The sequence below is a fragment of the Episyrphus balteatus genome, chromosome 1 (genome assembly GCF_945859705.1).
Source record: "Episyrphus balteatus chromosome 1, idEpiBalt1.1, whole genome shotgun sequence".
In the NCBI taxonomy this organism is placed as follows: domain Eukaryota; kingdom Metazoa; phylum Arthropoda; class Insecta; order Diptera; family Syrphidae; genus Episyrphus; species Episyrphus balteatus.
Window position 1 is genome coordinate 43,139,210 of NC_079134.1, and position 15,214 is coordinate 43,154,423.

The 15,214-nt window shown below is 35.9% G+C and overlaps 1 protein-coding gene across 1 annotated transcript; it reads left to right on the forward strand.

The window, feature by feature from the left end:
- Positions 1-369: 369 nt before the first annotated feature.
- On the forward strand, positions 370-13,282 carry LOC129905804 (collagen alpha-1(IV) chain). Its single transcript, XM_055981383.1, has 7 exons — positions 370-538; positions 720-987; positions 7,066-7,114; positions 7,186-8,142; positions 8,200-8,696; positions 8,753-12,317; positions 12,375-13,282. Exons 2-7 carry the CDS (start codon positions 959-961, stop codon positions 12,633-12,635), a joined length of 5,358 nt encoding a protein of 1,785 aa, XP_055837358.1. The 5' UTR covers positions 370-538; positions 720-958; the 3' UTR covers positions 12,636-13,282.
- Positions 13,283-15,214: the final 1,932 nt, after the last annotated feature.

Consider the following 15,214-nt stretch of genomic DNA (forward strand, 5'->3'; position numbering starts at 1 on the left):
ATAATGTATCTAGAATACAAAAAAAATATATACATTGTACGGCATCCAGAGCGATCGTGTTTCTGGTGTGGTGGTGCGTGGTGGTTCTTACGGTATCATCTTCATAATCATATCGCGCTCCACATGTACACGAGGCATTGTGCTCTTTTGGTTTTGGTGTATATTTGATTCTGGTTGCTTGCTTGCTCTGGATCTGGCGCTGGTTGCTGGCTGTTGCCGATCGTCTAGCAGCAGCAATCTGGAATCCAAAGGCATTCTCCCCTTGGTTTATGAATGTATGTGTAGAGAGGAGCCGTGTAGCTACTGTATGATATATGTAGTTTTGGTGCCTCGTTTGCGTCTTGTGTGAACTATTTGTGAGTTGAGCATAGTTAGTTGATTGCTGCCTTCTAGAGTTAGCTGGCTGTTAGGAGGATTTTTCCGTTGTGATTTCGCTCCAGATCAGTACGCTCTAGTCGATCCATCGCGTCAGATCGCAAAAAGGAAAGAACCCGCTGTTCCCTCCTATTCAAGGGTGGATGGGGTTTTCTTTTACAAAGTAATAAAAAAAAAAGAATATAGGTTTCATATAAAAAAAAAATTTCAAAAAATTTTGCATCAGCTTTTTTTTTGTTTTTTTGAAAAATTTTGTGTTATGTGCGGTTTTTTTTAAGATAAATATTTAATTTTTTTTTAATTTCTCAAATTTTTAAAGTGATTTTTTTTATTTATAATTTCAGAAAAAAACACCCGAAAGTAAATTTTTAAAAAATTTTAAAACACGAAAAAAAGTAGATATATGTGAGATCACTCAATGTACCAATATCTGTAGACATTTTTTATTTTCAACGAATCCATGTGATATTTTAAACAAAAAAAATCATTTTGTGCAAAAAAGATTTCTCAATTATCAAAAAGGATAAAATAAATATCAGGAAAAGGTGCTCAGTTAGGAATTTAATTTTTTGAAACTACATAAATGGGGATAATGGGACCCCATATAAAAAGGTAAGTTTCAAATTAATTGTGGAAAATATATTTTTTTAGTAAATTTAAATTTATGGAAAATTTATTTTAAAATAACGAAAAATTAATTTTTTTTGTTCGGCTTATCGAATCTAATCGAATATTACAACATTTTGACAAAATGGAATTGGGTCGGATGTAGAGTTTTACATTTTTTGAGCTCCGGTTTTGAATTGGAACAAAATGTCGTGTGACATAGTTTTGATTTGATTTTATCAGTATAACAGTTTAAATATATGTTTGAATTATGACATCACTTCCGGATTAATAATTTTTTTTTGTTTAATACTTAATTAAATGTAATTTGTATTTCTGCAACTAATTCATTAAACAAAAGGTTTGTTTAATTATATTAAATTTTTCTTTTGTTCAATAAAAGTTTCAAGTTTTATTTTAGAGAACAGTTTTTTTTTACTACTTTATTTTAATGGAAAGTAAACAGATTATTAACAATGCTTTTGATTTGGATTTAATTTTTTCTTTTTATACTTTCATTTGAATTTTTGCATTTTTTAAAACTCAAATTAATTATCAAATTAAAAATTAGTAAGTTTGTGGAACATAATAAGTTTTTACTTAACTTCATGTGAAATCAATAATAACTCAATGAGTTCCACAACATCTATGCAACCAAATTTAAATTTCTCAGTTTATGATTTAAGGGGATTGGTCCATTGTAGTAGGTATTGGAAAACTGAACATTTGTAAAACAACTTACTTTACCAAAATGAGAATATATGGAAATGGAATACAATGCTAAAGCTTTCAGTATTTTCTATGAATGTTTTATTCTATTAGAACGAATGAGAACTACGCTCGAGCTTTGCTACTAATCCCATTTTCTAAAGCTATGCAAATAGTTATCTTATGTTAAAGTACTTTGAAGTTTAATTTTAAATTTCTTTATTTAGGCCGTGTAAATATTTAGGTTTAAAATTTCGTCTGGGATAAATTTTTGACACTAGATTTAGATTTTAGATAAGAATTGATTTTATTCAAAATTAACAATAAAAATTAAATAAAACAAAATCATTTAGACATGGCTATCTGCCGTAATTTTTGATCTATGAAGGTGAAAAGATAAATTTTCAGCTATCTTTTGATATGTATCATGCTTCTTCAGAGGATACCTTTTTGACAGAGCCTTTTGTTTCACCAAAGATAAATTCTATAATCAACTCACATAAAAAAGTTAAAAATTTATCCTCGGCTAAATATTATTTAACCCAGTTCACACCTGGCCTTAGAGTAGAAAAGAAATTTAAGGAAGTAAAAAAATTAGTTAGTTTTGTGCTGGACGAAAGCATCTCATTAAGTTTAAAACAACAAAAACGTTATCACCACAAGAAAAAACATTTATTTTTAATGTAATTTACTTAAAGATCTATGAAACTGAAAACAAACAACAGGAAATTATATAATTTAGCTCAAGTTTATTAATTTAAAAATACTACCACATTTTTCTTCCGTTCTAATGTTTTCTTTTAGGTTGTAATTCTTTGTATCTGTTATGTGCCTTAAATCTTAAGGAATCATAAGTTACATACAAACTCTTGCAATAATTACTTTTTGCTTATTTTAAATTGGGATGATTGCAAAATGATGTAGGTATTTTTAATTTTTATAAGAATTAATGAGTGTTATAAAATGTCTATTTAGATATTGAATAAAATCAAAATTTATCTACTTTTTTAACATTTTTAACCCAATTCCTCTTTGGATACTTTAAAGATGTGTAGTTTTCCACAAAAGAAAGTTCTCACGAGAGAACAAACAACTTCAACTTCTTGCGAATTTTAGTCCAAAAAAAAAATTCTTCCGACAAAAATATGAGATTCATCAAAAAAAAATTAAAACAACAAAGTAGTTTAACCATTTGTTTACAAACAGTTGTTGTCCAGGTATTATTATTTGTTTATTACAATTTGATATATTTTCTCAAGTTTATTCAATCAAAACCTTATATGTATGTATCACCTTTAAAATGCAAGCCTTTTTATACTTAAAATTAAATATTCATATACGTTGTGTTTATATTGGAAAAGTAGCCATATTTTATCTGCAAACGTTTTTCTTTCTGACCAAATTAAAGTGACATACTGACATCTGACAGTAGAGTTAAGAGTGCGTTCCTAGATATTAGCCGGCCGTTTCATTGGAGGTGGTAGTTTACTCATGAGATAGATCTAGTACTAAAATTAACAAAAAATGATCTGTACTAGATTTCTACTCTGGAGTAAACAGCCACCTTCAATGAAACAGGGCTACTAACTACAAATTCTAGCTCATTCTGTTTCTGCATTAAACAAATGAGGTGAAAAATATCTCATTTCCCTAATGGGGAAATTGAAACTTTTTACGACCAAAATTAACGTGTTTTTCTCTAAAAATGGATCTAATGATTTTGATTAAAAAAATACGTCAAATAAAATTACACTTTTGAAATAAAAAAAGTATTCATTGCACTGTTTTTTTTTGGCTTCCTCGTTAACGAAATAGGTACTGATTTGAATGCAAATTTTTCTACAAAAACGTTTCAGTAACTCTAATGCTAAAAATTATAACAAAATCATTTTGGATATTCAATTTTATTTTAACTTGCGATACAGGTACTATAGGGCAAGATTAGAAAAAAAAATCGAACTCGATAACAATTAGACATGACACATGATATTACTATGATGGAGAATGCCAAAAAAGTGGCTCCGACAATTCTGTCTGTTTGGGTGTTTTCATAAACGTCTGCCTAACTTAGGCCTGCGTTAGTCGTGTTCATAAAGTCAGATCTGCGATCGGACTAACTTAGTCCAACTGCAGTTCCGCTGTTCATAAACGTCAGTATGTCGTCAACATCGGGCAGATTGCGCAGATTGCGCAGCCAAAATTTTATTGCTGCAGAACTCAAGAAGAAATTTATTTGACTCTTGATTCGATTTTTTTTGTTAATAAATGTAAATATTGTTAAAAAAAATGAAAAGCAAAAGGGTGGTGCAAAAAATGTTTCTTTTTTCATTTTTCGAAAAATTTAAATTTAAATGACACAGAAAATTTCGAAATCGTGTTTTTTGAGATAATGAGTTTATATTAAATTTTTTTCGTATTAGGGTGGCTCTAAAAAATGTTATCTTCTACAGTTGCTTGAAGAATTCCAAAAAAATCAACGTGGATGTTGTTTTGACCAAATTATCGAAGAAAAAAAAATTTCCATTAGGGTGGTTCAAACTTTTTTTTTTAATTAATTACAAAAATTATTTTTCACTGCAGAGAAAGTTTGTAAAACATGGTTTATGAAATATAATGTAAAATTGGGGTAGGTATTTTCGAATTAGGGGGCTCAGAAAAATGGTATATTTAACATTTACGCTTGGAATTCAACCAAATTCAATTTAATTAACTCGGCATGACTTTAATATTACTATAGCAAAAAACGCACTTAACAAACTTTCTGTGCACTAAAAATAATTTTTTTTTTCAAACGCATAAAAAAACTTTCTTGAACACCCTAATTAAAAATATTTTTTCCATAGATAATTTGTTTTAAATTTGAACTACTCGGTGTTTTTATTATTTTTTTTTTTAGAAGAAAGTATTTTTTTTTAGCCACCCTAATGTAACACGGTTTACAAATTTTTCGTGTTATTAAAAACAATATTTTCGGGAACTGAAAAAGAAATATTTTTTTGCTTAAACAAAACTCATTCTGTGGTAATTTTTTTATATTTTTTTCTGACGTTTATGAACACTCAGTGACTGCTGAAAATTGTACCAACGCAGGCCTGCAAACATTCTGCAGAATTGGTGTGTTCATTAATGCAGCAAAGCAGAAAGACGATTGGACTGACGCAGATTTCCGACGTTTATGAAAACACCCTTTTTCTGTTGTCTGTCCGTCTGTAAGTACCTCCAGCTGCAGCCTAAACTTCTATAGCGATTTTTTTTCAAACTTGGTAGTTAACAATTTTAGGTGATTCCCTAGAGAACAGATTGAAATTTTTTGTTTATGACTAAAACTAACGGTACCTGTCATATAACGGATATATAAAATTTTTCAAATACGCTTCTAAAGATTTTGATTAGATTGTGTGTAGTATTACACATAAGAGCCATCTTATATGTAGGTATCGTTATTAATGGTACCTGCCGTAGAACAGTTTTTTTTTTTTTATTTATGAACTTCGTTAACGATCAAGCCGATTTCAATCAAAATTTTTATACTTACAAAATTTTTCAAAAACTGGATTCTTAAAAACTCAAGTTTTTCAAAACTTGTTGATGAATTTTATCGAAACTTTGTTTTTATGTTTTGAATAATTTATAATTTTATTTAAAATGGCATAACAATTTTTTTTTGAAAAATGTAAGAAAATTTGTATACAGGGTGTCCCGGAATGACATAAGGGCATTTTTGGGGGATGATTCTAGGATATGTTCTTAGAAAAAAATTGTTTTACAGTAACCCTCTATATCCTTTAACGATGATTTAAGAAAACGCTTACTTTGGTATACTTTTACTCATGTTAATTTCTTTGTTAATACTTATGATAGAAACTTTATTATATGTTATACATTTATCGAAGAAAATCGGCCCCAAAGTCAAAAATTATCATGGGTTAGAAAAATGAATACACTTTAAAGATAATATCAGAACAATAAAAAAAGATATTAACATTTTTTAAATGCAGTTACAAGGAATAGCATTTCTTCTAAATATCAAGACATTAATGAAGTTTCTATCATAAGTATTAACGGAGAAATTAACATTAAAATGAGTAAAAGCATACCAAAGTAAGCGTTTTCTTAAATCATCAACTTTGCAGATAGAGAGTTACTGTAGAAAAATGCCCTTATTTCATTCCAGGACGCCCTGTATATACAAAAAATGTTTTTTTTTTTTTAAACGAAACGATTTTAATATTTTTATTTAATTAAAAAAATCGAATTATAATTTTCCATAGTTTTGTTCAATTAAAAGCTTTAACATTTGAGTTATACCGCAAGTGGTGCTTAGGAATGACCACTCCGGAAAGTTATCCTGTAGCATTGTAAAGTAATTGTAAGAAGAAAGTTCCACACCTAAATGTTCACCATCTGCTTTGGAATTTTATACAATTGTATGCTACCGAATACCTTTGCGGTACTATAGAATTGTGTTCCTTTACCAATACCGCTACACTACACAGAGGCGTACGTTGAGTTCCCAGGCCTCGGGGCAGGACTAAGTATTTGGGGCCCTTTGATGTATGGGGCCGCTTAGATATACATACATATCAAATAAGAAAAAATAAAAAAAGTACGTATACGCCATACTTTTTCTTTTGGGGCTCCTATTTGATGGTCGCTAAGATTATGCAAGTAAATTTTTTTGGGGCTCTAAGATGATATTTAATTTTTCTTTCAAAAAAGTAATATATGTATATTATGTGGCTGGGTATCAATGCAATATGCATTACACTGAAGAATATAATTTCTCTCTCGTGTCCGAAGTGATCCCAATCAAATATCTTATCGTTTTGCTTCGTTACTATTTTATAATAAGTTCCCTTCTCTGTATTGTCTCCAGTTGTTTACCCACTGTAAGCTGCAAGTGACTTAAAAGTCGCAATCCTAATCCCAAAATTTGCCGTTTTCAGCAAAATCGACTTGTACCTACATCCAAAATTATAAATATGAAACTAGAAATGTTTTTGAAAGATAATAAAGTTAGTTCGATGAATAGTTGTACAAGAATGTAGGCTAGGTATAGAGTGAAAAGGAATTAGATATATTTATTTTTGAAATGTGTATGCTTTATCTTTTAGAAACTTAAACTTGTAGAGAGATACATATATGTAATATTTGCCTCAAAACGGTCTGCTTAACAAAACATTAAAAAGTTTCTTTTCTTAATGCAGGTAAAATTTAAATTTTGTAACCACCATACCCACCTATAATTTCGTCAATTTAATGTTGTCCTTTTTAAAATACTATTTTAAAGTTTCCACTGCCAAAATTTGTTAAAAAGTCTTTTCTTTTTTATTTATCCAAATTATTTTTTAAATTTAATATCTTTTTTTATTTCAGGTTTACCATTGCTGTAATCTTAGCTGGAGTCCTTCTAGAAACTGAAGCCGTAATAAACACGCCTATACCCTCATAGATTGCACTTCCTTACTATCTATCTATTTTTTAATTTAATTTTAGCAATTTTGGAGAGAAAGTGGAAGTAGCAGCAGTGGCGGTGTATTTATCCCCAACAGCGAACTGAGAGAACCACCTCGACCTCCAATCGACGAGAGCTATGCTATAATCGACACAGCGACCGGCTATCGAACTGGCCAAGTTCCAAAGAATTGCACTGGAAACGGAAGTTGTATACCCAAATGTTTCGCCGAAAAGGGTAACCGTGGTTTGCCAGGTCCAGCCGGTCGGCCTGGACCCAAAGGTCAAACAGGTTATGCAGGTATTGATGGACCTCCAGGTGAAAAGGGACAAAAAGGTGATCCAGGTTTGTTGGGACCCCGAGGTTATAAGGGTGAACGAGGCTCAACCGGTTTCCCTGGTATTCCCGGAGTAAGTGGTCTTCAAGGACATATGGGAGCAGCTGGTGCACCTGGTATCCCTGGTAAGGACGGATGTAACGGTAGTGATGGTTTGCGTGGTTTGGATGGTCTACCTGGAATGGTTGGTCCAAGAGGTTATCCAGGTAATCCAGGATCTAAGGGAGAAAAGGGTGAACCGGCTAAAGAAATTGGTGATTTTGCTAAGGGTGACAAGGGTGAACCCGGTTTTATGGGAAGATCTGGTCTGCCCGGAAATGATGGACCTCAGGGGCCAAAAGGTGATCGTGGAGATACTGGTACATATGGTCAACCCGGTCCTCGTGGTGATCGCGGTATTAAGGGAGAGAAAGGTGACTCATGTATTGCACAACCTGTTCCTGGAATTAAGGGAATTAAGGGAGAAAAGGGAGAGCCAGCAGCGGTGCTTGATGAACATTTCACAGATGGCCCACATCCATGGGTTGGAGCACAAGGTGATAGAGGTGACAAAGGTGAGCCAGGATTACAAGGTGACAAGGGTGATATTGGATATGCTGGGCCACCCGGAAGTGATGGACTTAAAGGTGAAAAAGGTCTTCCTGGACCATCTGGAGACAGAGTAAGTAACTAAGTTGTACATATATTATAACTGGTTTCATATCAATGCTTTATTTAGGGTCGTCAAGGTAACTTTGGTCCACCTGGGCCAGCAGGTCAAAAAGGTGATCGCGGAGAGATTGGTTTACGAGGTTTGGACGGAACTCCAGGTATGAAAGGAGAACCCGGAAGACCAGGTTTGCCTGGTGCACAAGGTTTAATTGGACCCGCTGGACCTCCCGGTGGTGGTAAGGGAACTCCAGGACCATCTGGACCTAAAGGTCCTCGTGGTTTCCGCGGACAGCCTGGACCAAAAGGTTTAGATGGATACCCCGGTCCCACAGGGCCTCCTGGTCCTGCCGGACCTAAGGGTGGTCCCGGTTTGGCTGGTCGACCTGGTTTGGAAGGTCCACCTGGTGAAAAAGGAGATAAGGGAGATCTTGGACAACCTGGCAACCCCGGTCCACTTGGACCACGTGGACACACTGGCCCACCCGGTCCCGAAGGTATGAAGGGAGAGCCTGGAACACCCGGAATTGGATTGCCTGGACTTAAGGGTGACATTGGAACACCAGGGTGCGCTATATTTTTATTTAGTGGTAAGATCAGTCTTATAATCTTTTTAATTACAGTCGTCCTGGTGATCAAGGTAGAAAAGGAGAACGTGGTTTCCCTGGAGCTGTTGGTGTACCTGGTGACTCTAAACTTGGACAACCCGGTTCACCTGGTCGTCCTGGAAGGCAAGGAGAAAAGGGTGACACTGGCCGATCTGGACAACCTGGACAAAAGGGTGAAACTGGACCAAAGGGTGACCTTGGTGGAAGATGTACAGACTGTGCACCAGGACAAAAGGGAACTAAAGGTGAACGAGGATTTGATGGTGCCGATGGCTTACCCGGAACTCGTGGTCCAACCGGAGAACGTGGTATGCCTGGTGAACGTGGTGACGATGGACTACCTGGACCTATGGGAGATATTGGAGACCGAGGTAGTGATGGTACTCCTGGTTTACCCGGACCTGATGGTCCTCCTGGACGTGATGCTATTATTGACTTGAATTTAACTGCCACCGAGAAGGGATCAAAGGGTGAACGTGGACCACAAGGTTACCCCGGATTAAAGGGTGATCGAGGTGAAATTGGACAGCCGGGCTTGCCTGGAGTTAAGGGAGAGATTGGCCGAAGAGGTGACAAAGGTTTCCCTGGAACACCTGGTCAAGATGGAGCTGCAGGAGCACCTGGTAGAAATGGATTTGCTGGACCTAAAGGTGACAGCATCAAAGGAGAACAAGGACGTCCTGGTTATGATGGGCAAAAGGGTGAAAAGGGTGATACTGGACTTGGAGGATTCAAGGGAGAACCTGGTACTTGTGAAATGGATCGCAGTATGATGCCACCAAAGGGTAACAAGGGTGAAAAGGGCTACGAAGGCAGTCCAGGACCTATGGGACCAATGGGAGAAAAGGGTGACATTGGAAGAACTGGAGCTAAGGGTGAACAAGGTTATCAAGGTCTTAATGGACCTGTTGGACCCAGAGGATTGACTGGACCTCGAGGTGAGAAAGGTAATCAAGGACCTATTGGATTCCCAGCAGCTCCTGGAAAGGATGGTGCTAGAGGATTGCCTGGAAGACCCGGAGAACGTGGTCAAAAGGGAGAACAAGGTATAGCAGTTACTGGACCCCCCGGACCAAGAGGTAATGACGGTCAACCTGGTCAACGAGGAGATCGTGGTTTGCCAGGAAGTGTTGGTTTACCTGGTGCTGATGGACAAGTTGGTTATCCTGGAGAAAAGGGAGATCTTGGCACACCTGGAGCTCCAGGTTATCCTGGACCATTGGGAGAAAAGGGAGATACAGGACCAGTCGGACCAATGGGACCTCCTGGACCTCGAGGTTCACCCGGTGTTGATGGAGTACAAGGTCGCGAAGGTGCCAAGGGTGAACCTGGTAACCCTGGATTAGTCGGTATGCCTGGATTAAAGGGTGAACGTGGTGAGCTTGGTATCGATGGTCCTAAAGGTTTTACTGGACCAAGTGGACTTCCTGGTATTCGAGGAACTCCTGGAAGAACTGGTATTCCTGGTGTTAAAGGTGATAAGGGAGAACGTGGTTTGAATGGTGAAAATGGTTTGACTGGCTTCCGTGGTCCTCCAGGACCTCAAGGACTACAAGGTTTGAAGGGTGACATTGGACCACTTGGACCTCCTGGTGCCGATGGATTACCTGGATTAGATGGAGTTAAGGGAGACCTTGGATTACCTGGTTTAACAGGAGCACCTGGTTTGCCTGGAGATGCATCTGAAAAGGGACAAAAGGGTGAACCTGGTCCCCCAGGATTACGTGGTATTGATGGAAGCAATGGAAACCCTGGCTACCCAGGAGACAAAGGTATGCCTGGTATGCCTGGATATGGAATGGCTGGACCAATTGGAGAGAAGGGTGAACCTGGTAGAGATGGATTTGATGGCCCACCCGGTATGCCTGGCATGAAAGGTGAACGCGGATATCCAGGACAAAGAGGACTCAAGGGTGACAAGGGTCTGGCTGGAAGACCAGCTCCTCCCGCTATACCTTGCGTTGATGGTTTGCCTGGTGAACCTGGTATTCAAGGACCTCAAGGATTCCCCGGTCCAAAGGGATTGAAGGGTGAACCTGGTTTGGATGGATTCGTTGGAACTACTGGAGAAAAGGGAGATCAAGGTTTTACAGGTATTGCTGGAGCTCCTGGTCTTAAGGGTGAACGTGGTTATCCTGGACCCAGTGGACGTGATGCTGAAGCCATTACAATCATTGGCGAGAAAGGTGAACCTGGTGAATTTGGCATGACTGGACTTCCTGGAACGACTGGACCTAAAGGTAATACTGGCTTCTCTGGCCGTGAAGGACCAAAGGGTGAACGTGGTTTCCCTGGACCTCAAGGTGTACCTGGTTTGAGTGGTGCCCCTGGACAAAAGGGTGACATGGGTCTAACTGGTGAACAAGGTTTGGCTGGAATTGCTATTAAGGGTGAGAAAGGTTTGCCCGGACGTGCAGGAAAGAATGGACGTGAAGGTATGGTCGGACGTCCTGGAATCAAGGGTGAAAAGGGTCTTCCAGGATTGGCAGGTATGCCAGGAAATGTTGGTCTGCCTGGTAAAATGGGTCCTCAAGGTGAGAAGGGTGATCGTGGTGCAATGGGTCTTCCTGGAAAGGATGGCATGGATGGATTCCCTGGACCAATCGGACCTAAAGGTGATCTCGGATATCCCGGAGAGCGAGGAGATCGTGGTTTACCTGGATTCGAAGGACAAAAGGGTGACAAGGGTAATCAAGGAATTGAAGGTGTCCGTGGTCTCGATGGATATCCAGGTATTAAGGGAGATCGTGGTTTGATTGGTCTTGAAGGTCTTCCCGGACCAATGGGTCCCATGGGTGAAAAGGGTTCAACTGGTCCTAAGGGTCGTGATGGACGCGATGGTATTCCCGGTCAACGAGGACAAAAGGGTGAACCTGGACTTGTGCCACCATCCGGACCAAAGGGTGAACCTGGCCAGCCTGGACATGACGGTGAAAAGGGTGATCGTGGTTTCCAAGGAGTTCGCGGTCTTGTCGGTATCCAAGGAGAACGCGGAGAAAAGGGTGATCGAGGTCTACAAGGCTTCCCCGGACCAACTGGACGTCCTGGACCAAAGGGAGACATGGGTCTTCCTGGTTTACCTGGTCGCGATGGTGCTATCGGACTTCTTGGAATCAAGGGTGAACAAGGAGAAGCATGCGCCCCAGCACCTGATTATCTAACTGGAATTCTACTTGTCAAACACAGTCAAACCGAAGAAATCCCACGTTGTGAGAAGGGTCACACCGAAATGTGGAATGGATACTCTCTGCTCTACGTCGACGGAAATGATTATCCACACAATCAAGATCTCGGATCACCAGGATCATGTGTTCGTCGTTTCTCAACACTGCCCGTTATGGCTTGTGGCCAAAACAATGTCTGCAACTATGCTTCACGAAACGACCGTACTTTCTGGCTGTCAACTTCAGCTGCCATTCCAATGATGCCAGTACAAAATTACGAGATGCAGAAATACATCTCGCGCTGTGTGGTTTGCGAAGCCCCAGCTAATGTCATTGCCATACACAGTCAATCGCTAGAGGTGCCACGTTGTCCTGGAGGATGGGAAGGTCTATGGATTGGTTACAGTTTTGCCATGGTAAGTTTCAGGTTAGTTTTTGTTTTTTGATAAAACTATAAAAATATCTCTCTTTAGCACACGGGCGTCGGTAACGGTGGTGGTGGACAAGGTCTCTCATCACCTGGTTCCTGCCTTGAAGACTTCAGAGCGACACCATTCATCGAATGTAATGGTGCCAAGGGACATTGTCACTTCTACGAGACTCAGACCAGTTTCTGGTTGGTCACTGTCGAGGAAAGTCAACAATTTACCAAACCTGAACAGCAAACACTTAAGTCAGGATTCCTGAGACAGAGGGTATCAAGATGCCAAGTTTGTATTAAGAATTCGACATAAGTCCAAGGCTACAGACAAACAAAAGAAAAAAAAACTTCCCAAAAATCGGTAATTTAAAAAAAGAAAAAATTCTCAGATAAGAATGAACTCTACGTATTCCTACCACCATTTTTGTTTTTATTATTTTTTTATTTTTTATTCATTTTGTAATAATATTTGTACACTTTAACTTAAAATTAACTTTTGTTTGTTTGTTAGAAGAAGAAAAATAAAAAAATAATTTTAGATTGTTTATACTTAAGAATGACCCCAGTTAATAGAGATATCTTTTGTAATATACTGCTTAGAAAATAATAATAAAAAAACAAAAAACACAGCCAATTGTTTATACCTTTACTATATTATGTATTGTGAAATACATAAATATATACATAATTGTTTAATTCCTTTTTGTAATATTAAATTATAATTATAATTTTGTTTAAAGTTTTTTTTTTTTATTCTTCCTTAAGTGCTATACACCAAATTATTTTTTATGCGATTTAAAATAAAACAAATAAACAAAATACAATTATATACATTTTTAATGTTAATAAAAAATAATAAATTCCGCATAAAATATTAATTAAATCCATTGTCAGTTTGTACGAATAAAAATAAATGCTGCCTGTAAGTTGGTTTAACAAATTTACTGCCAATTTTTTTTTTTTAGAAAAAAGAAACAAAATGTTTAACATACAAAATAAAATAAATAAATAAAATGGTGAACAATTACAATTTTTAGTTTTTAAAATTTTATATGTAATTTTTTTTTTTTATGAAATTAAAAATAAATATAATTTAAATGTTTTATGATTTATGTGCCAAGCATAAAAAACATAAGCCAATTTTTAAACTAATTAAATTGTAGTTACACACAATAAAACAAAACAAAAAAAACAGAAATAAAACAAATATTTTGGGTTTATTTTGAGGAAAGTTCCCGCTTGGAATTTAAAAGTTGGTCAGACTGGTCTAAGCAAAATGTCAGTCTGGCGATATGTATTTCTTATTACATAAATAAAGAAGGACAATTTTAGATCATTTTCCCATTGTATTTGAAATGGGATAATTTTCACATCATTTGCAGAAAATGAATTTGGATAAGAAAATAGCAGTACCTACTTTATTTTGAATGAGTCAAATCAGTTCAGTCACATTATTTCGTTCGAAATTATCTATTTTCAATTTTGAAATTTGTATAGGTAAATATCTCATAAGCAAAATATCTCAATATTTAAACATTTTATGTCAAAGGTTTAATGCAATATACAACACAATTCTTGGAGAAGATGGGAGTGCGAAAAAGTTGCAACATTTAAGATTAGTTAACTAGTTTTGTATGATTTTTCTGGTTAATGTTGAGAATAATAACGGTAAGCTCTTATTTGTGATGTTTTCACCAAATTTTCAAGTTTGTAAAAACAAAATAAGCATTTAACAAACACTGCTATATTTTTCAAAGTTGTTTTAAGTTCAATTCAAATAAGATGTCCTTTTCTTCAGAGTACCTACCTTCTTAATTTTCAGTTTTTTTCATAAAGAAATTAGAAAATACTTTGAAAGTGTTTGCTTCGGCTTGTTATCATTTATCTACAGCTTACTGCTTACATTACCCTCCAATTTTTTTAAAGTCAAAACCCACATTCGTAGATTTTTTCATTGTTTTTGTAATCCTGTGAGATTTTTGTTAAAGAAAAATTCTGTTTTTTCTTTTTTTCAGACGATTGGAATAACAGTACATTTAAAATTACAAAAATAAAAACTGGCACTAAAAAATTGTTGAATGAAGATGCCAACTGTGTGTTTAAGACTAATGTTATAATAATAAGATAGAAGACACCAAAAGTTACCCTTAGTTATTTAATTAATTGATCAAAAAAATGTTGCGCATACGCCACAGTGACCAATTTCTACATAACAGTAAATAGTTTGCTTTTAAAAATTATTTGAAATTTTTTTTTGCGAAATAATGGTGAGCTAACAGCCATGTTTTATTTATTACCTACTTTTTAGGTTTATATTGTATTATATGTTAAAAATAAGAATTAGATACAAAAAACATAAGCACACACATATAAAAAAAATGTAAAAGGAGAAAAGGAAGATGAAAATAGTATTTAAAAACAGGTATTTGGAATTGCAATTATTTAGGTAATGTTTATAAAAACCATTTTGTAATCGAGTAGTAGAAGTAAATTTGATATGATACCTAATTCTTGAAAAAATCTCTTTTTAAAACATTCTTTATTAAAATGCTATTGAAAAGCCTGAAAAATAATGTTACATTATCAAAACGATTTTTCAGCCATTTTACAGCATTTTGAAAACAGAATTTAGAAATGCAGTGTTTTGACCAAGCAGAATTTTGCATTACAGTATTATGATGATACTTTTTATTATTATGATACCCCTATAGAATATAGTATTTCGACACCAACTCGAGTACATATTAACAGATTGATCTCATTCAAATTTCAGCTTAGATCTGTTTGTTTCTTAAATAACTATGCACTTTTTAAAGGGTTATATGAGTCAAGATTTACTTCGAATACTTTTTATCTGGAAAACTTTTTTTGCTTCTTTAAATACGAGTGGCA